The 22,562-nt window shown below is 31.5% G+C and overlaps 3 protein-coding genes across 10 annotated transcripts in view; all 3 read left to right on the top strand.

The window, feature by feature from the left end:
* The first annotated feature begins 212 nt into the window (after positions 1-212).
* Positions 213-1,128, top strand: LOC113393864 (protein D3-like). Its single transcript, XM_026630970.2, has one exon. The coding sequence runs from the start codon at positions 273-275 to the stop codon at positions 831-833; it is 561 nt and encodes a 186-aa protein (XP_026486755.1). The 5' UTR covers positions 213-272; the 3' UTR covers positions 834-1,128.
* LOC113393865 (eukaryotic translation initiation factor eIF1) lies at positions 961-1,837 on the top strand. Its single transcript, XM_026630971.2, has one exon. The coding sequence runs from the start codon at positions 1,146-1,148 to the stop codon at positions 1,476-1,478; it is 333 nt and encodes a 110-aa protein (XP_026486756.1). The 5' UTR covers positions 961-1,145; the 3' UTR covers positions 1,479-1,837.
* A 3,397-nt stretch (positions 1,838-5,234) lies between these two features.
* Positions 5,235-22,562, top strand: part of LOC113393866 (dynactin subunit 1) — a 30,963-nt gene continuing 13,635 nt past the window's right edge. For 4 of the 8 annotated variants that reach the window (XM_064219730.1, XM_064219728.1, XM_064219727.1 and 1 more), the window contains exons 1-11: positions 5,235-5,418; positions 5,490-5,684; positions 6,419-6,549; positions 8,186-8,218; positions 10,231-10,287; positions 13,412-13,523; positions 14,584-14,700; positions 16,264-16,461; positions 16,706-16,916; positions 21,891-22,033; positions 22,307-22,414. In XM_064219730.1, coding sequence (XP_064075800.1) covers positions 5,508-5,684; positions 6,419-6,549; positions 8,186-8,218; positions 10,231-10,287; positions 13,412-13,523; positions 14,584-14,700; positions 16,264-16,461; positions 16,706-16,916; positions 21,891-22,033; positions 22,307-22,414 — 1,287 coding nt within the window. In that variant the 5' untranslated portion in view covers positions 5,235-5,418; positions 5,490-5,507. The remainder of the gene's footprint in view (positions 5,419-5,489; positions 5,685-6,418; positions 6,550-8,185; positions 8,219-10,230; positions 10,288-13,411; positions 13,524-14,583; positions 14,701-16,263; positions 16,462-16,705; positions 16,917-21,890; positions 22,034-22,306; positions 22,415-22,562) is intronic. The other 4 variants (XM_064219725.1, XM_064219726.1, XM_064219729.1 and 1 more) reach the window with 4 other exon arrangements.

Here is a 22,562-nt window from a genome sequence, read left to right as displayed (position 1 = left end):
TACTGTTAATAAAAACATTAAATTAATTTATTATTATGAATTCAAATATTAAAAATTATCCATGTTAATAATATTAAATGAAAAATATCTTGTTACAATTAATTGATAATTATTTAAAAAATATTACATAATTTTTGTGAATCTGGTTACCTGGCAACTAAATAAAATATTGTTATTTAAGCAATTAATGTTTTACAAAGATTTATAACGACTGCTGCGTTCTATTTATTGTAATTTGTTTCTGCATACTACAACTAACAAGTGATATAAAAATGACTGATATTCAAAGTGCATTTAAAAAGCACTGTATAGTGCCTGATATATTGACAACAGCTCCATCTGAACTATTAGATATTCAGTATCGTGGTAATATTATTGTCGACTTAGGAAAAGAATTAACTCCTACGCAAGTCAAGGATAAACCTACGGTAAAATGGGCAACCAAAGATACCGAATATTACACTTTAGCTTTAGTGGACCCTGATGCTCCAAGTCGCGAAAATCCAAAGTTTCGAGAATGGCATCATTGGCTTATTGGAAATGTTTATGGTGGAGATATTAATAAAGGTGAAGTTCTTTCTGATTACATTGGATCTGGACCACCTAAAGGAACTGGTTTACATCGCTATGTATTTTTAGTTTACAAGCAACCCGAAAAATGTGACTTTTCGAAAGTAAAAAAACTCCCTAATAATTCAGGATCGAATAGGGGAAAATTTTCGATTTCCAAATTTGCTCAACAATTCAAATTAGGTCCGCCTATAGCTGGTAACTTTTTCGTGGCAAAATATGACGATTACGTACCAAAGTTATATGCACAATTAAAAGATTAAACTATTTATTATAAAATAATTTATAAAAAATAAACCGATAATTTTATTTCAATAAAGTATATGGCAAGCTTTATTCGAAAAACAAACCATGTTTGTTTATGGTCTCGATCGATAATTATTTCCGCCTCCGCGTGACAATCTCATTTTTTGGTCCAGTCGCCATATCATCCGCCATTACATTTTGGAGTTTGCGTAAATTGGTCGTTGCATTGTCAGCGCGTCTAACCACAAAGACTTATCAGTGACATTTATAGTGTTCGTGCGTCGTATCGCAGCGTTTCGTTACAACAAAGAGTAGAGACGTTCAATCGTATGTCCATCCAGAATCTCAACACATTCGACCCATTCGCCGATGCTATCAAAAGCTCGGAAGACGACGTACAAGATGGATTAGTCCACGTCCGAATCCAGCAACGGAACGGGCGTAAGACGCTAACAACGGTGCAAGGCCTCTCGTCAGAATATGACCTGAAAAAGATCGTGCGGGCATGCAAGAAGGAGTTCGCGTGCAACGGAACGGTCGTGGAGCACCCGGAGTACGGCGAGGTGCTGCAGTTGCAAGGCGACCAACGCGAGAACATTTGTCAGTGGCTCACCAAATCGGGACTCGTGAAGCCCGAGCAACTCAAAGTGCACGGCTTCTAAGCCGCATCACCGACACGTAACATGTCCATCGCCGTGACATCATCATAGTTCTTCTAATATTATGAGAGCGTGCGCGTTATAACCCTATCGAATATGTATTTAGAAAGTACCGACGTTTACAGAGACCATTGGATTGAGGCCATACGGCCTCTCGCGCCCTGTGCCTTGCTGTCTCCCTTAACTTAATGTATCATAAATGTAATTTTGAATATCGACGCCGTCTCTAACTCGGACAGCCTTAGTTGCAATCAACGCCGAACGAAATAGTCAATAATCATTTTTGTTTTTTACGACATTATTATAAATTGCTGTAATAATAATAATATGGTGTGTCTCAATTATTAAAACATGTTTTTGTATGTGTGTCTTTCATTTAATCATTTATGCATCGGTGGCGGTTAGCGTCCTCGGTCCTATAACGGGATTAGTTATGAATAACAGTGAAAGTAGGCGGGGCGAGCTAAGTGGTTAAATTCCTTGCGGATCTGTCACGCTAAATGAGTTTTCTTCCGTCATACTTATTGTTACAACTAATATTTGTGTTAAGTAAATGGTATATTAAATGACTCGTTATCATAATTTATAGACGAGGCCATCGTATTATCAACTGTACAAATAAACTACTTTAATGACATTAATAAAAGATATGTACGTAACTACGGTATCAACACCGAATGATATCGACAGATTAAAAAAAAATCGAGATTTTGACCTAATTAAAATTATTCACTTAAAAAAAAAATTGCATTCAAGAAAGTTAAAGATTACCATGTGAAAGTATAAATCAAGCCTTCTTTGCTTTTTATTTGTATATCACAATAAAAATATTCGAAAATTTGAGGTTATTTTAAGTTAACGATGAGTATAAACACATCCTAATTATATTCTAAAATTAGTAACAATAGATGAATAATTTATTAATAGAACTTCATTCTAAAATATTTAACTATTGCATTTAAATATGACAGCCAATGCTTGCGTATGAGTTTAAGGAAGCAGTGTATCACGATCTACGTGACTCATGACAAGGCTGAGGTCAGCTACTTCATTATTTTGATGACTTACTTCAAACAATTCTATCTTATGAAACCGCTTCATGCGTCATTGTTTCATGAATAAATTGGTTTCTTTGTCATCATTATAATAAATTAGGGTGCTGATTCGATTGAATTTATGATGATTCCAATACATTTGACAAAATGAGATTAAAATACGACAGCAAAACTAAAAATTGTAATTTGGTCGGTGGATCAATTATTAAAAAAAATGTTTCAAATCTGATGATCTTTTGATATTTCTATCAAATAACGTCTTCGTTTAGATCTACCGATAGCTGAGCCGTATTGCCTTTAATTTCAATAATAACAGGTTCGATTCCTACATATGAAATTAACATTTTTTAGTTAAAAATTGCTCGAAAACAAACAATGGTAACTTACTTCAATTATCCTGATTAATATAATATAACAAAAAAAACAAGAATTTTTCTTCGGAAATAAAGTTATTAAAGTTATACAATAATAAGTAGCTAGGCGATATTTAAATAAAATAAATTGAAACTGTAAAATGCGGAGGACGCGTGGTAAGTACAAAATACAAATATTAAGCACGAGGCTGGCAGCATTATTTACGTATGCATAAATATTTTAGTTTTTTTAAATACAAGTGGCAGAAAATATTATGCTTGTTTTTAAAGTAATAATCATAATATGTTATTAGACAGATTATTATTCAATAAATATTTATTTTTTTATATTCTACGACAATTTCCTAACCCCTGCAAGCAGTAGTATAATGGTGCATTGCACCATTGTACACTTGTACAGTACTCGTATGCATGGCTACGGTCTGCGGACACGGTATTATATTGTACTGATTTCCACAGAAACAGTATATCTTGCAATTCGACTTTTAAATTTGGTATATTGGTATAATATATTTTAATACAAGTACGAGTACTTGTAGTAAAAATACTTATTCTTACTAAAAGTTCGACTATAATTTAAACTTAGACAATAATCATTGAATATTAGGCATTCAATTATTATAGTCTAGGGCAGCGCTTGATCTACTATGGATTGTTAAGTACAAAGTGGTAAATTCAATACTAGTTAAATTTTTGTTGGTAATAATTATTCTAGTAGAATACTATAAACTCTGCTAGGCTTTGACAAGTATATACAACCAGAGACGAGATTGTCTGGTAATTTAGAGTAATTTTGATGAGAAACTAGCAATTGAAAACAGATGATACTACACAAATTATGTAAAAAATCACGCTCAGGTAAAGATTAGTGGGCTTAAATATGGGGCCCCCTTTTGTGCGGGAACGTAGCAATTGCTACTCTTACAATTTTATTCTTGAAGATTTATTTATTAAGCATGTTTCCCTTTTCAATTAATTTGAGACTTTTATAGAAAACTTATTATCTATAAAAATAAAGTTGAACCAACGGCCTCTTGAGGTATTTTGTCATATGACGCTATGATTTTGATCTCGGATTGCTATCGATAATAACTTATCAGTAAAAATCTAGTATATTTTATTTGCATCTAGACATCTGTGGCCTTACAAGCTAGCCACTTTTTTATACACGTGGAAAATCTTCAGAATGGCAATCAGACCAAGGGGTGGAGTTATGCAGGTTTCTTGCCAGTAAAATTCTTGGCCTTCGTCGGTACGGATCAAATACGCTACCAGACTATGTCAGTGTTAGGAATATAACATATAAATAAAATAAAAAATCGAATTCTTATTGTCTTTGATTAGTTTACTATTATCTTTTATATTTGACAGTACGCCAGATTCCAGAAGGCTGTGTGTAGAATATCTATGCCGGAGGAATCTCTAAAAATAATAATCATAATCGGTATGTACTGCAATGTTAGTACATATACAAGACAATAACTTATAGATCTTATAGTGGTAATGAATAATAAAACCGTCAGTTTAACGTCCAGTACGGTCATCTCTTGCGGATGATATTCGTATTGTCATATTCCAGATTGTAAAATTAGAGCAGCTTTATAAAAAAAAATTTAAATGAAAAAACTATTAAAGCAAATGTTTATGATTTATTCTATCAATTACTACGTAAACTCTATTATAGCTTTGTTTTTATAATATAATAAATATTATAATTAATTCATTAAAAGAGCCTATTTGGTATTATTTTCGATTTAATGGAAATTCATTGATACCCTTTTGAAAGACAATTTAACAAGAAACTGATTTGTTCTAAAATTCTACGTTATTTAATATAATCACATGACAATTTTGTTTATTATATTGGATCATTTTAATATCGGAAAAACAAGTACCTTATGGAAACTTTATATAAGGAGTTATTATATTTATATGATATATTTAAATGAAACACACAATTCCACAATTTTACTACTTTGTTCAGTATTGTATAGAAAATAAATGGTTTATTAAGTAGAGCAATTATTAAAAGTAAATAAACTCTCGGATATAATATAAGCTTAATGTATAATCCATTTTGAATTTTCGGTTTATGGGTATTTATATTTTTTTTTATTACAAAGATATAAGTATAAAAGACATCAACGATGTCAAATACAATTCCTATTTTATTATTATTATTTTAATATTTAATTTTTTAATAATTTCTTCAAGAGTAAATAAAAATTTAGATGTATAGCATATTTTTTTTGGCTTTTCTATTGTAATGAAAATAAAGTGGAGAAACGGAATACTGATGATTTCATATTTTGACATTGACGTCTCTTGACGTACTCGCCTTCAATTTATTTGTCGTTGCTAAAGAATTACTTTTCAACTCGATGCACATTTTACCCTAATTTAAATGGTCTTAAATCACACCATACCCTCTTGTTATGTAATAAAACATCTAATTTATAATCTAGTATAATTAATAAAAGCTTCTCTTGCTGAGAAATATTTTTTACATTTAAGGTAATGTCAAACATATTTATTGATATTTCGTTTTAATATTTTCATGAGACACTTTCAACTTGATTTTCTAGTGATAAAAGCTTTTGAAGATGTCGGATAAACATTTAACGCTGGGCCAGCGTGTTATGGTGATTGGCAAAGAAGTTAAGGGCTCTATTGCTTACGTTGGGTATCCTACCTTCGCTACTGGAAAATGGATCGGTATTATATTAGACGAAGCAAAAGGGAAGAACAATGGAACAGTTCGGGGACACTCTTATTTTCGTGTAAGTTTCTTAAGTTACATATATAAAAAAACCCAAATCTTGTAACCATTACACATACAATTACTTACCTAGCAACATGTAAAATTATAATATATGGTATTTATTTATTCCACTAAAACAATATATAATAACATAGTCATCAAATAATACATCAGGAACTGGCTATCTTAGCTAGACTAATTTAATAACCTTCCTCTCTGCAAAAGTAGAAATTATCAAATTATATAAATATTACCTAATATTATGAATAAGGTTCATATTAAGTTAAATACTTTTAGGTAAATTGTGTGTAATTTTTGTATTTAACAATGGAAATGTGTGCATGTATATTTGTATGTGTGCAGAAGATAAAGAAGAGAAATAATTTATTCTTTTGTTTAATCATATATTGATCTTGCTCAGCAGAAATGTAATAATTTTTATTTACACTAGGCTAATGCCAACCTTTAAATAGTTAAGTAGATTAGTTAATAGTGCTGTTTACTTAATTCTCACAGATAAAGATGAAATCCACTATAAGCAAAGCTAAGCCAAGAATCAATAGAACATGGATTTAGGAGCTTTCTAGTGATTTGAAAGTCTAGTTAGATCTATTAGGTCAGTCTAGATAGAGTTAGTCCCCAAATATAGCACAAGACTTAATTTGAGAGTAATGCATACATTAAATTTTAAGTAAAAGCTAGGACCAGATAACATTGCCAGATAATTGCCAATTATTAAATTTATCATTACAGTGCGAAGAAAACTATGGAGTATTCGTACGACAGACACAAATCCAGCTCCTCGATTCTGATGACAACCCCATGGAGACCTCGATGACCACATCTACCGAGGAAAAGCCTGTCTCGAACAGGCGATTGAGCAGGTAATAATAAATACTAATGAGATGGTGTTATGCAAGAGTTAGGTGGATGTGTTGTCATATATTGTCTAACACTTTTTTTTTTAAATAATTATGTTATAATACTTTAACGTTGAAGACATTAATGCTTGTTTTACTCCCTGATGAATATTTAAAAAATAAGAATAATGATAATCAAACAGGATTTTTTTTTATTACTTAAAAAAAACAATTGTTGAATATTATTAGCAAGATATAATTGTTGTATTAAAAAAAATGTTTATTTAAAAGTCATCGCAAAAGGCTGGTAACACCAAGCCAGGATGCGGACAAGACAAGCAAGACAACTATGAAACGGTACTCATTATAACTCTAATAAATTTATCATAGCTATTTCTTAAAAGCTATCGATATAAAAGAAAAATTTGCTGCAACCATGAAGGCTTTAAAAAAAAATTGCTTTTTTCAGTCATATAAATTTTAAACTACAGATTCAAAATTGAGATGCATTTGCTTTCATTCTATTAAAACAAAAAATGTTTTAATTTTAATATTATTGTCAAATTCGACTTTTTTTTGTATCAAATGAGATTCTTATTTGATAAAGTATTAAAGTTGTCATTAATCTTGAATATCTTACCAGTTAAATGTAGATTTATTAAATCTGTAACATTTTTGTTCATCCTTCATGTTTTCTGTATAATGACACTTCTGACAAAAAATATATCACCTTCAGAATTACAGTGGAATATGTCTTTTTAACCAGATACAAAATTGATTTCAGATTTTTTTTTTTTTAAATTGCAACTCCAAAACCGTAAAGGACTCGTTCTAAGAGCCGCGAAGTAATTTGAAAAAATAAATAAATACTATTTTATATTTTTATAAATAGTCAAATAAAATGTTTAATAAGAAAAAAAAATTTAAAAACGAATAATTAATTTACAATGTGTCGATGTATTTTGTATACAATCTTTAAACTAAACACGTTATCCTTTTTTACACCACACGAGAGAAAGAGATGACACTATTAGTTTATATATTGTATACAAATCAAATACTAACAGTTTTTAGAATATTAACCATTACATAGATAATGTAAACATCATTATTGACATTCTTAGCTATCATTAAATTAATAATAATGTTGTCAAGTATAATAATTACATAATTTTTTTTTAATAACCTAAAATTGTCATTAGCGTTTACCATTTTTTTTAATTAACAGAAAATCGAAAAAAACATTTCATCAAAAATTATTTTTATGTAGGAATTAAGTATTGGAAAAAAAAAATGTCTCTGGTTAGTTGTTAGAATATTAATATACACAAGAAAGTCAAAGTTTGTCTAATATAATATACTCATATTTCTATTTAAGGAAAAGCGTACAGCCAGTGAGGTATCCGACACAGCTAGACACAGACCAGTGTTACACAAGTCGGTGCCCTCTAATATTCAGTGTTGCCATGTTATCGCTATATAAATTGTCAATTGTCCACGAGCTTCGTTTATTAGAAATCGTTTTTACTTTTCGCGCTTAAATTTCACTTAAACATCTATATTTTAATAGTTTTTTATCGTTTAAAATTAATATGTATTTTTCGATTTTCTTAATATCATTAGACATTTTAACTGATAGAGTGTGTTTCTTTCTCGCTAGTATAACAGTGGCCCAGAGGTCTAGACCGACTACGTGAGTACTAGCTGCCGTAGATATGCACTCGCTTAAGCTTTGCACACATTACGCTTGTTTTAAAAGATCCGGCTACACGTGCGCAAGTAAACGCTGGCAGTATAATGTGTTGCGTTTGCCTGCGCAAATTGTTCCATCTTTTTCCTGATGTTATCGAAGTTTTCTTTGTCATTGATCGCGCGGTCTTATTCCGTGTAGCCGGAATTTATTGACTAAAATAAAAAAAAGTGTTATGAAATGCCGCTAATGCGTATTATTATATGTTGAAATATAAATAATTGTATGTTAGATTTTATACGTATATTAAATATTTTAAAAATATATGTAAGTGTATGTTGACTCGGTCTTACCTTGACACAGATAAACTGTCAAAGTGACAGTTTCTTTTTTTTTATGTTTTTGACTTGTAGAGTCCGGCCTATATAGTCAGAGGTAAGGCGAAGTATGTTGTGTGTGAGAAGCGTTCCTCTAAATGTATGAAGTTAGGCGTTGCTGGAGTTAGAGGATGACATTTGAAGGGACGCGCTCATACTTCGTAGGGTGAAACGGAAATACAGATAGAAAGTTAGATATTTGCTTTTAAAATGCGCCATTTTCGAATTATTCTGTTAGTTAATTTCTTAATCCCATTTTGACAATTTATATAACTTATATCTCATACGTTTCGGTATAAACTTTTTCGGGTCTTCATCATACATATGATGAACCTTAGAGATACATCGTCATATGAGATACATCTCCTTACCTCTAAGCTCTATAGTCCGGCCGCTGAGAGATTTCGTACCTGTAAGGCGTAACTTTGAAGTGGCAAAGAATATCCGATTACAATATTCTTGGAGATGTTATTATTATTTTACTAAAAATGATAACAAATGAACGCGCCTTTATTGATTTCACAATTAAAAATAATGACAATCAAACAAAATAAACTAGTTATGTTATTTTGACAACTGTTGACAGCTAAGTGAACTATACAAGGAAACGCGTGGGCTTAAACATTTATTTTCAGTCGTCTAACCTAATCTCCAACAATATTATAATCGTATAATTTTTCTGCTACTTTCGATATAGTTAACTTAAAATAGATTTTTTATTTTCGCTCTGAATTTAGTTTTAATTATATAAAATGGCAATATTTCTTTTCAACTTTTTTTTTTGTATTTTACTGGCAAACTGACAAAAGATGGTATACTCTCTCAGCGGCCGGAGTTAAGATGCTGTCACCACGTATGATGAAGCAGGGTAGATATATGTATTCATTTCGTTATGGCATCTTTTTAGTAGTAATGAGATAAATAAACGCGTTATAATATAAATGCTATATTTCTGTATTATAATTAAGTCATTAATAAATGATATAAGTATATAATCTTGCATATGGAGGGGACTGATCAAATGATCAAATTTGTAGCATATGAATATACTAAATCTCATGATAGGTATGACATTTAAGTTCTTTGCCAAAAAAAAAAAACAAAAGACAAATGTCAAAGATTATTGCAAAAATCCTTTGTCAAAGAATAAATGTTGACAATAAAAAAAATAAAATAAAAATAAAGACTAGTAAAAATGTAAAAAAATAATTTAATAAAACCTTATTTAATAATATCCGGTTTAACGAATAACACACATTTGATAAGCTATTGTTATAATTTATAGGTCGTTACGTCTCTTCGTATTACGTTACACATTTTCACGTCAACGATTTCACGTTATTGCCATTTATTGTCTTGTTTTACTTTAAATTAATACTATTTACTAAATATTCAAACATTTATTAAGTTTATTTATACATTTAAACTTCATACATAAAGGTATTATATATAATTATATATTTATAAGTCGAATATAAAATGTTACTTGAAACCGTGTCACAGTATATCGTTTACAATTTCGTAACTAACTAAACAAGATATATAATTATGTATTGTATTTAACATAGTTCTAATTGTATGTTGCGTTAATGTCATGTTATACGTGTATAGTGTCTAACATATTGGATATTGAATAAGGGTTCGGAGGAAGGCGTCGCCTGCGCAGACCAAAACCGGAAGTCTGTCCATGTCGAGGTAAAATTAATTCAAATATAAAGCACTGTATATAGAGCACGTATATATCGGTCTATATGTATGTTTGTATCGTTTTTTTTTTATGTTAATATTTTATTTTTTACATAAGATGTATAATTTTTTTTTCTTTGGTCATTCTTGCATAATGCTGTTTATTTTTAGTTAGATTAATATTACTTGAATGCTCTTTTGTTATTTATTAAAAGATTTATATTATATTGTTGTAAAGGTGGTTTATAGTCAAATAATGCTCGTATCCTTTTCTTTCTAAAGGCAAATCAATGGTGAACGGAAGAAAATTACTCTTTAACTAAACATACGACAAATTTAAAAGTTTGTAATTTAGGTCGATGGAGTTTAATTGAATTTAAATAATGTTGAAATCAAGAACTATAGTCTCTTCCAATGGAAGTAGGAAGAAAGATAAAGAAAACTTAGATTTACGTATTCATACGACTCGCTAATAACTCAGCTATATTGTGCACTACTGAGAGTTTATGATCAATATATCTTTATTAATAATACAAAACAATTACAATTAACTACTTATTTCCGCTATAATCGTACATCCAAAATTCCGATAACAGTTTCGTCGACGTTCAAAACGCCATTGTTTCGCAAGTCCATAGTGAATATCACAGATTAATCAAGCTCTCGACCAATGATATCGCGTCAATTAGCTGTCAAACTTTTTTTTTTGTTTGGCCTTTTTCCTGTTATGGTTGGAATAGAGTATAGATTAGAATAGACAATTTAATTAATGTAATTTATAACAGATCTATAGCTTATATCTATGGCCTGAGAAGTAAAGAGGTGTAAAAAAAGTTTGACCTTGAAATGACAAGATATAATTGGTCGAGAAGTAACGTTTTACTTTATGTTAGGGCTTTGTGTAAGTCGTTTGGGTAGGTACCAAGCACTCATGTATTCCACTGCCAAACAGCAATGTTTAGTATTGTTGTGTTCCGGTTTGAAGGCTTTTTAAGCTACTAACTACAAGCACAAGGGACATACGATCTCAGTTTTAACGGTTAGTGGTGCATTGGCGATGTAAGGAATGGTTAATATTTATTACAGCGCCAATGTTGGTTATCATTGACCATTAGTAAGCCTACCTACCTATATCATAAAAAAGTGCATTCCGTAACTCACTTCATATCTCATGCGTGAAATGTTGAAATCGACTTACAGTGATACGCAATTTTGTTACGAGTATCCTTAGAATGGTGAAATTATAATAGTCATTGTCGCATCACTCTAACAATTCACGATAATGTTCCGAGTGAGTTTCGAGTGTCTTTATCCAGATAAGCTCTACTGTAGTCTCTGGGTATTTAAACGATCTTATAAAAAATGTTGAAGTTCATTCCAAATCATTGATGAATATGATATATTACTCAATACAAGATTATATAAAAGATATAAAAATATTGGACTTAGTATTTGTTGAATTCTAGGGTGTGTATGTATGTATGTATATATGTATATATATATTTAATTGTATTTTTTACTGAATTATTCTGTAATGGAAATTGTAGAATAGTAACTACAGAGTTTCTCGCCGGTTCTTCCCTGTAGAATCTACTTTCCGATCCGGCGGTAGTTTTACATTTAATTCAATGTAACATGACGATTCAAAAGTGCTTTTACGAGTCTACTCGAATAAAGACTATTTTGATTTGATTTTATTTGTGTTGAGTTAACAAATCTGGTCAAATACGTTATTAATTTTTATTAAAAATATATATTTTTTTATTTCTGTAACATTTTTCATATTTCTTCTTGTATAAATGATTGCTTAATTTTTTTTTTTTTTATTCTTCGCGTAGTTTTTACATGATCTATCTAGAATGTTCTGAAATGTTGATTATACTTATATTGTTCTTCCTAATGACTGTATCGTTTCGTGCACTATTTCCACTAAACGCACATAAAATGCTATGTTATTTTGTATAGTCATAGGACTTGGTTATTGTCTTTTTTTTATTTAGTTTATTTATTTCGTTAGGCAAGGATGTATATTTACTATGCCAAGCTTAAATGAATAAAGTATAATGTGAATTATATTTTATCTTCATTATTGGATATTATTGCTTTTATTGATGAGCCGAGATGGCCCAGTGGTTAGAACGCGTGCATCGTAACCGATGATTTCGGGTTCAAATCCAGGCAGGCACCACTGAATTTTCATGTGCTAATTTGTGTTTATAATTCATCTCGTGCTCGGCGGTGAAGGAAAATATCGTGAGGAAACCTGCATGTGTCTAATTTCAACGAAATTCTGCCACGTGTGTATTCCGCCAACCCGCATTGGAGCAGCGTGGTGGAGTATGCTCCAAACCTTCTCCTCAAAGGGAGAGGAGGCCTTTAGCCCAGCAGTGAGAAATTTAAAGGCTGCTAATGCTAAAAAAAAAAGCTAATTGCTTTTATTTATTTAATTTTAATTTATTTAAAAACTTGTATATTTAGGCTGAATATTTGAATATTTAGCCTAAATATACAAGTTTTTTTTTAAATAATTCAAGTAAAAAAATAGTATATAGTACTTAATTGAATAGTTTTTAATTATATAGAGTAATCGATTCTAAAGCTTTGTGCAATTGTGCTAACATATAGTATGTTATATCATGTATATATATATTTATTATACTCGCGTTTTGAGAAAAACATATATTGTTACGAGATGAATCAGGAACCGAGAATATAAATATATGTTATACATATATGTTACCGTAATCTTATAAGGACCGCTAGATATAATATATATTAATTTATATATTAAACTAACCTAACTTCAAACATTATAAACTATTGGATTTTTTTTTGTAAATTAAATGTTTCGTAAATAAATAATTACTTATATCGGTCCTTATAGTTTTACGTTGATACATCGCAGAAGCTTAAAGTGTATTATAAAATACACTCAAAATAATAAAGAACAAAATATCTCGTTCCTCAAATTGATATTTTTTTGGGTGACAGAATTTTTTGTTTTTTCTAGTTGCGACGTTTTGCATCGGATACATGTATTTGTATTAGATGTTGATTATGTATTATATGTATTTATACGATATGTGCTCAACTGTATGTATTAAAATCAATTCACTAGCAAATATCGGGGCAGTTCCAGGACTTCTCTGGCGAGCAGTCGCCAGTCGCTTACGTCGTATGTGTCCCCAACCACAGAGAGGGCAGGGTCGCCGGACCTCACGGGCAAGAGGGCATCGTTTGTTGAGGTGCGTTACACTTGTATGGGTTTTGTTTTTTACATTGTTTGAGTTATTTAATTTGAAAACCACTAGTTTAGTTTTTGAAAAGGAAGTATCCAGCGGCCAAATGAATTATAATTGTTGTTTATAAAAATCTACAAGATAATACGCACTTGCAGTGATAGATACCTTAAAATTTATAATTAAACACTGTGTACATAAAATAGATGTCAATTTAGGGGCTATTTTAAAAGCAATATATACTTGGTAGAGCTCTGTGTAAGCCCGTTTCGGTTGATACCTCCCACTAATCAGATATTCCACCGCAGCAAGATTGAGACGGTGTTACTACAGGCACAAGGGACGTACCATAAAGCCATTTGTGCAGGATATATTATAGGGCAAATCTGTACAAAAATTTCGTGGTCACTGAGTGTTTCTAACGAGAAATCTCAGAAGCACCGTGGAGTTTGGGCGTTGGCATGTTCTCATGACTCTGAAAGCAGGTAAAGTTTAGTCATGCACGTGAACTCTTTCCAGACGTGTCGGATTTACCCCCCCCATCGGATTATGAGGGTGAGGGAATAGAGAGTGCACCAGTGTTTGCACACGCCTGCACTAGAATATATCTAACACCGTTGGCAGTTTCTGTCAAAGAAGACATAGCGTTTATGCTGTGGTATAGATCATGTAATTAAATCAAAAGTCCAATCAATAAATCTCACAGTTTAAATGTATAGCCTGTTATAATGGAAGTAGGAAAAAAGATAAACAAACCTTAGATTTGCGTTTTTCATGCGATTTGCTAATAGCTCGGCTATACTGTGCACTATTTAGAGTTTATGGTTAATATATCTTTATTTATAACACAATATTATTACACTTAACTACTTATATCTACTTTAATTTTACTTCCAAAATACCGATAACAGTTTCCTCGACGTTCAAAACGCAATTTTATCACGAATCCACAGTGAATATCATAGACTAATCGAGCTCTCGACCAATGATATCGCGTCAATTTGCTGTCAAATGTTGTTGATTTGACTTTTTTCCTGTTAGACTATAATAGTGTTATTTTTCGTAGACTGGCTTCGTCGAGACTCTCACTCCTCAGTTTACGCCGGGTCAGAGTTTAACATCTCCGCAGCCCGTGTCCACAGCGATGGAGGACAAGCTTGCCAACATACAGGCACAGCAGGAGGTTGGTACACGTGCGATTTTATTTCCTGATTGATTAAAAACCATTAGGAATAAATTAAAAGTAAAAATACTTTTTTAAAAAAAGCTTTTATTTAAATGTCCTGAAAAGAAGAAAATAAAATTTTCCTGTAAAATTTTAACTATCAGTTTATAAACTCATTATACACAATTTCTTTAATCATAAAAGCTTGTCGCGTGGTTTTCGTAAGTACATACATAGAAGTATTTAATTAAACTGAAATTAAAAAAAAAATGAACCTTAGCAGATTAAATTACTAAATTACAAGGTACTGGTTAATTTACGCAAGGTTATTACGTGTATTGTCATCCAAACTTAACGTGTATACAAAATTTCAGCCAAATCGGTTAAAGATATCCGCTTCAAAATTGAGTAGCAAGATTCCACCCGCACATACATATGTACATACATTGCAAGTTAAATAAAAGCTTTTAAACAGAGCCTTTTGGGACCTTTAAGAAAAGAGTCCCCCGGCGTTGCAGATGTCTGCTGTGGTCTCTTTCCATCAGGTGAGCCTGATGTTCGTCACTTCGCCACCCATGCCATCAAAACACAAATTTAATTTACTTGAATAAGAGCCGAGATGGCCCAGTGGTTAGAACGCGTGCATCTTAACCGATGATTTCGGGTTCAAACCCAGGCAGGCACCACTGAATTTACATGTGCTTAATTTGTTTATAATTCATCTCGTGCTCGGCGGTGAAGGAAAACATCGTGAGTAAACCTGCATGTGTCTAATTTCAACGAAATTCTGCCACATGTGTATTCCACCAACCCGCATTGGAGCAGCGTGGTGGAATATGCTCCATACCTTCTCCTCAACGGGAGAGGAGGCCTTAGCCCAGCAGTGGGAAATTTACAGGCTGATTATGTTATTATATATTTATGAAGATATAATAGCATCGTTGTAGCTACGATTAAATTGTTAAGTATTTATTTACAAGGGTCGATTTGAAATGATCAAAATGTTATGTGTAAAACAAATTTGGTTTTTTTTTTTTATAAATTATTTTTGTCACAATAACCTATTCAGAATTAAAAATATCGTTGTATTTTAGGACACCTGTATATATGTTACTATGACACTTATTATATTATATAAATTTATATATTTATCTTAAAAAGAAACGTCGTTTAAGATCTTTCGTCGTCGTTCGTCTATACTAATATTTTAATACTTAAAAGATTTTGTTGACCAGTTTGATTTGATAAAATCTGTTTGCGTTATAAGACATTCATCGTCATTGAATTGCATGCAATTCATACAGTCAGGCTATAGGAAAGAATATAATTCATTCATTCATTCATTCATGCAATCATTCCATTCTGTCTCAAAGTTATTCATTCATTCATTTCTTCCTTCTTTTTCCCTTCCTTCCTTCCTCACGTCATTCATTATTTCCGTCATTCAGTCATTTATTTATTGATTCGATCATTTGGTTTATTAACAATAATTAACACCATTAATTAATTTGCAATGGGTAGAACAATTTCACTTTTATAAAACGAATTTTCTAAAACTGACTCTGCTTATTTTGTTTCCAGATTGTCACGCTAAAAACTGAAGTCGAGGATCTCAAGGAAAAACTGGAAACGCTGAAGGTTCGTCGTGCTGAAGACCGGGAGAAGATTCGGGAGCTGGAGCGAGTCCGCCTCCAATTGGATCAGGCGAATGAGTTCAAGGCGAAGATCATGGAGTCGCAGGCGCAGCTGCAGAGAGATTTGCAGAGGGCGAAACAAGAGGTGGGCCATGACACATATTATCGCCTAATGCGTTAACACGTTGTAGCGTAACTCATCAAAAAAAAAAAAAAGTGTGCGATCGCACGTCCCAGAGGCTTGGATTTACTTTGTGGCGCGAAGTTTGGATGTTTTGGACATACTATTTCTGAGTCATAGTCATAGATCCTCTGCAGAGGGATAGTTATAAGTACTTGTGTCAGAATTAGGGTGATAGTTTTTTTAATAACAAAAATTATAATTCCAGGTTCGCGAGGCGCAAGAGGCTCTGGACGTGCACAACGACGAGACGGCGGAGCTGCAGGAGGCGGCGGAGATGGCGGCGCTGGACAAGGAGATGGCGGAGGAGCGCGCCGAGGCGCTGCAGCTGGAGCTGGAGCAGTGCCGCGACAAGCTGGAGGAGGCCACGCTCGACCTGCAGCTCATGCGCGCCGAGATGGAGGCCGGCGGGAACATACGTGAGTCACGCTTGCCTGTTTACTCGGGGAGGGGTTTGTTCATGCCTATTTTCTTTCGGACAATACCCACCAACTGGGGTTTGTGAAATCTTACTTCCGGGTTTCTGCTTTATCTACTATCTTGCTGTTACAAAATTTTAATATAAAAATATATATTGTTATAATGCAGGATATGGTACGATTAACACTATATTAATATTTATATTTCTCTATGTTTAAATTACCCTATGGTTTTAATTGACAGCATTATTATGCTGTAGGAAGTTTAATTAAATCAACCTCCTAAGATGAGCGTTGATTACACGAAAATAAATTACTTTCTTCGTTTGAGAATAGTTTTTTTTTTTTATTTGAGTCCATATAAAAGCCTAAAACATAAATCCCACAGTCTAAAAAGGATGACTTCATATCAATAGATAGATCTTAATATTATTATTAAAGAATTGATAATTAAATGTTGGGTATCTTTATGAGATGCATCGAAGGATCCCTCAATGATAATATAATGATGAGTTTTGTATTTATTAAGTAAAATTTCCTAATAAAAATTTAAAGTTGTCTACAGTTTTGTCTGTTATAACATCGTCGTTGAAATATAATAACATCTAACTTGTATTGTTCTTCAAATAAATGTCATATTTCAGACACGACCGCTTGAATTACACATATGTATCTTGCACATTCTTTTTTTAATTTATTTTTTTAAACCGTTACGAATAATGTTTATTAATATGGCGTGTGTACTGTTTAATAAATAGTAAGGTGGCTGTCTCAATTATTGGCACTGTACAAATTATTAGAATTACTATCTGCTGTTTACGATCCAGGGATGTGCTGGGTATTTTTGGTATTGACGTATATAATGGTTGGATAAGTATGGCTTGAATGGTCAACTCGATAATCTTTGCGCTGACGGTAAAATTTATCCTTAAAATGTAGACCAAATTATTCACTAATAAACATGTTGTACCTTAATCGTACGTGCTGTTTAAAAAAATATATACTAATAAATTGTCTCTTTTGTATAATACGACAACAATATTTGTAATGTGATTAAAAAATATCTGCAGTTACTAATGTTTTACAGCCATTTGATTCGCCAGAATTTCGATTCTGTATGTAGTTTATAAGAGGAATAATAATTAAATACTAACTCAGCAAGTAATAGAGCAAGCAACGGAAAACGAACGTTGCATGTTATGGGTTTTGTCCTGAAGAACCTTAAGGTATTTCATATTAAGAGGACTACAAGAGCTAAGTGCCCTTGAGAATCGCACGCACACACTTACAAAATCGACAAAAACGGCAAGCCCGTGAACTAAGGGTTAAGCGAGGTAACGAGGTTACGCCCAAATATTCTAATAGATGGCGCCAAATCGAGCGAAGTAAGATCAATCATAAATCTCATAAAAAATAGATAGGACAACAGAATTATTTTTATTTCTTTCGATGTTAGTTAACAAATGATTATAAAAAAAAACTGATTCAATTAAACTTACAATATTTTTATTTATATTTTGTACACAATAAAATAGACAGTTAGTTTTAACCTTTTTTTTCTTTTATTTATATTATTATACCACAATTAGTTCTTATACTAAATATTAAAACATACTAATTTTTAACATTTTATAAAAGTTTGATAATCTATTTATATAACAAAATCGTAAGTGTTCGAAACCTGTAGTGTAGTAACCGTGGGGGAACATATAGCGTAGTGTTTGTTCGTTTTATTAATATCGGTTCACAAAGAAAAAAAAAATATATTCAATTAAAAAAATATATATATTCAATTAAAAAAAAAATATCTAAATATTTACAAGAAAAAAATGTCGTCGAGTCGATTTGGTTGAATCATTGGTTAACTAGGTTAATCATACTAGGTTTAATTATAAATCTCATAAAAATAGATAGGATATTAGAATTATTTGTATTACTTTTGACTGTTATTCGAAAATGATTAAAATATAAAACTGATTTAATTAAACTTAAAATATTTAGATTTGGTACTACAAAAAAAAAAAAATTTAGTGTTAATTTTTTTATTAAAATATTTTATTTAATTTCACTTGTATGTATGAATGTATGTATGTATGTCCTGGAATCTTGCAATCAATATTACACCCACTTCCATTGAAGCTATGGAGCTGAAAGTTGGCACACATATTTAGTCTCGATGACAATCCACGATTCATGAAATGCTTCCATATTCAATCCAATATGGCGGACGTTACTAAAAATTACAATTTTTGAATTACGTACAAATGACACTTCTAAATATTGTAGTTCTCTGGTTCACAACAATTACATTTTTTTTTTGTTACGACTTTACTTTTTTTTAAATTATTAATATTAGTTCATTTTTCAACTTTAATTCCTATTATAAACAAAATCGATAAAATTAAACTCTTTCGCAATATAAATAGCTTCCGTGTTATTGTTTTCGACTTTCTTTATTCTGTAAAAAATAAATAAATGTTAGTAATTATATTTTTATTAATTATAAAAGTATGTATTTAAAAAATATGTATCTAAATATGCCCCATAGTAATTTTAATGAAAAATAACAAATTGCTTCGAGTTCATGGGGATCGAACGTAGTCACTCTCAATTGATTTTTTCCTTACTATTACCAAATACTCTATCATAATATTTGAATAACAGCTCGAAAAATCTGATTCTATTCGAACTGATTGCACATTTTTTCTAATAGATGTTTTCAATATTCAAAATTTATAAAAAAAAAAATGTTTACTAATAAAATACTCTTACCTTTTAATATCGTTCATATGTATGTTCGGCGCTTAATTTATATAAACGTTTTTTAGTTTTCCTCACGCGTTTCACTTTATTTCCCATATTTACACAATTAAAATTTATAACAAATAATATAATAAAAAACAAATGCCTAATTACTACTACACTATTTTAACTTAATCTATTTATCTACAAGAAAGAATAATATTTATTATAAGAAAACATGAAACAATGAATTTACAATTAAAATTACAAAAAAATATCTCGTAACGTAATGATGCTCGTAACGAAAAGATCGACACGTCTGTATAGCATCAGGCCTCGGCCGGCAATGTCTGTACACGGCGTTTACGCACACATGCGTACGAATTTTGTTCAAAAATAAGAATATCTGATTTAAAAAAAATCTATTGATTTTACTAAAAAAGTGACGCAGAGGTTAAGTAATATATTGCTTGTAGAATAATCTGACAAAAAACCAGAATTATTGAATGTATATAAGTATAGTTATTATGTATTAAAAGATTTTTTTAGAGGTAACTTTGCGATTTTTTTCTATCGTACCAAATTAATTACATCGTGTTTTCAAAATAACAAATAACTAGCATGTATCCTCAAGATTATCATATATTTTTTTCAGTTGGTTTACTGCATTGGATCATATACTTTTTTGCATTATAAAACTTGCATTTAGCTCATGTAGTCCCCTTAAGGACATTATCATTTTCTTAAATTAAAGTCGTAAAGTATTCATTTTTTTTTTACATAGAAATGATTATCATTGAGGTGTTAATTCAATACGAATCAAGATTAAAAATAGTTACTGTACGAATCATGACGTTTCCATTTTTATTATGATATGAAATATATTTTTCAATATTTATTTAAAATTTTATTTGATATTTTACGAAATAATAATCGAATCTAATAGTTTACTTAAAACCTGCTTAAAATTACAAATTGTTATCAAGTGTCAATAATAGGGGCTTTCACCTTATATTTATTTAGCTTTTAATTTAAATATTTATGTATTATTCTATTTATTTAAGTATATATTTTTATTTTATAGAAAATATCGATCGCCTTATGCATGTACGTATTATATATTTATTTATTGTGTGTGTGTGTGTTTTTTATATACAGGGTTATTGGTAATTCGACGTATTCCCGTCTCGCATTTTTAAATTTGGACCGATAATTATTGTTTAAATATTGAAAGATATCCAGTGTTTAATCGTTTTTATAAATCAGAAGAAAAAAATATATTTTAAATGAAACTTTTTTTAAATAAAATTTTGAAGTTGCATTTTTTGACTTATTTTGAAAAAATCTAAAGAACGTGATAACTCAATAACAAATATGGTTCACTTTTGCATCATGCATATGGGGGTAAAAATTATCGCAAATAGTCACCCCTATCACCTCCTAACGGGAATACGTCGAATTACCAATAACCCTGTATATTTACAGAGTATTTGTGTATTATTTTAGAGAAATCACAATCATTTCTTTGACAGTTGATATTGACGGAACTTAATTATTTTATGTACGTTAACCTGTATCATTTAATTTTTTTTTTTTAATGTTTTTAACTATATAGTATAGTCTGTATATCTTTTTTAATTTTAATCGAATGTGTTATTTTTTGTTTTTAATCTATGCATGCTTTGTTGTGTTCGGTTTTTCGTTCACTCTACCATTTGACTGATGACTTTGACTTTGATTTTCGACTGCAATTTCTAAACTAAATGCTTATTTAAGCGTTCACTTAGTGGGTAGGGTTTTGTGAAAGCTTTCACACGATCTCGACCAATGATGATATACCAATTCGAGGTTAAAATTGTTTACTCCTCCAGCCATTGAAACGGACTGTACATTGAACGTAATTTATCACTCAAGGGACAAGGGAGCGGCTTCCTGTCAATGCTAATTGTTATGTATCAGCCCTTAAGTATCCCAATGCTGGGCTAAGGCCACCTCTCCCTTCGAGCAAAAGATTTATATATTACTATAGAAGAAAAAAAATCAAGTATATAATTATTATACATACAAAATAAAAGGTTCCTCTCAATTCTGAGGTGGTTCTTTTTGAACCGGTCGTAGTTTTTTTTTATAAATAAGCAAGTGTAACGCTACTCCTTTGACTCGGACTGACGGAACCCCCCGAGGACCGGACCGGAGCCCGGAGCATGTGTACAGAGCGGCGTGTCTGAACAGAGCACCCGTACGCAGTGGGCGAGGGCGCCACGGGCTACGAGGTGCGCCAGCTGCAGCAGCAGAACGTGCGTCTGCGGGACACGCTCGTGCGCCTGCGCGACCTGTCCGCGCATGACAAGCACACCATGCAGAAGATGCAGAAGGTGAGGGGGGTCGCTGGCGTTCCCTCGCCCCGACCCGGGCTCTGTGGTCGTGGACCAACGCGCGATCATGAATCATCTTAATGTACAATTATCAGAGTTGATTTACAAATTAATCCAGCGAATTTGTAAAGTTAATATTTTGAAGTTTAAAATATAAAAAATTGTATTAATTGCTGGTGGGGTTTAGTAGTAATAGTAGGGGGATAATAGTTGTTATGGTTCAGTAGTTGCTACTAAAAGACTTGGTAGTATCGTATTGTTTTGTTATTCTAGGATTTGGAACAGTATAGATCTGAAATAGCCGAGCTGAGCCGAACCAAAGAGAAGTTATCTGCCCGAGTTGAAGAACTGGAAGCCCAGGTTGCTGATCTTCGGGAACAGGTATGTTTCCCTCGAATCATTGGGATTAGGTCAAAACTACTACATTTTTTTTGAAAGAATTCTACCAATGCCCAAATTAATAGCCCAAGGTGTCAGGATCGATCTTGCGACCATTGCGCAATTGACTTTTAATCAAGCAATCAATAAT

Source organism: Vanessa tameamea, chromosome 29 (assembly GCF_037043105.1).
Source record: "Vanessa tameamea isolate UH-Manoa-2023 chromosome 29, ilVanTame1 primary haplotype, whole genome shotgun sequence".
In the NCBI taxonomy this organism is placed as follows: domain Eukaryota; kingdom Metazoa; phylum Arthropoda; class Insecta; order Lepidoptera; family Nymphalidae; genus Vanessa; species Vanessa tameamea.
This window is presented reverse-complemented; position numbering and strand designations above follow the sequence as displayed.

What these genes read in the sequence shown, in the direction of transcription:
- LOC113393864 (XM_026630970.2), top strand. Translation starts at nt 273, where the DNA reads ATGACTGATATTCAAAGTGCATTTAAAAAGCACTGTATAGTGCCTGAT.
- LOC113393865 (XM_026630971.2), top strand. Translation starts at nt 1,146, where the DNA reads ATGTCCATCCAGAATCTCAACACATTCGACCCATTCGCCGATGCTATC.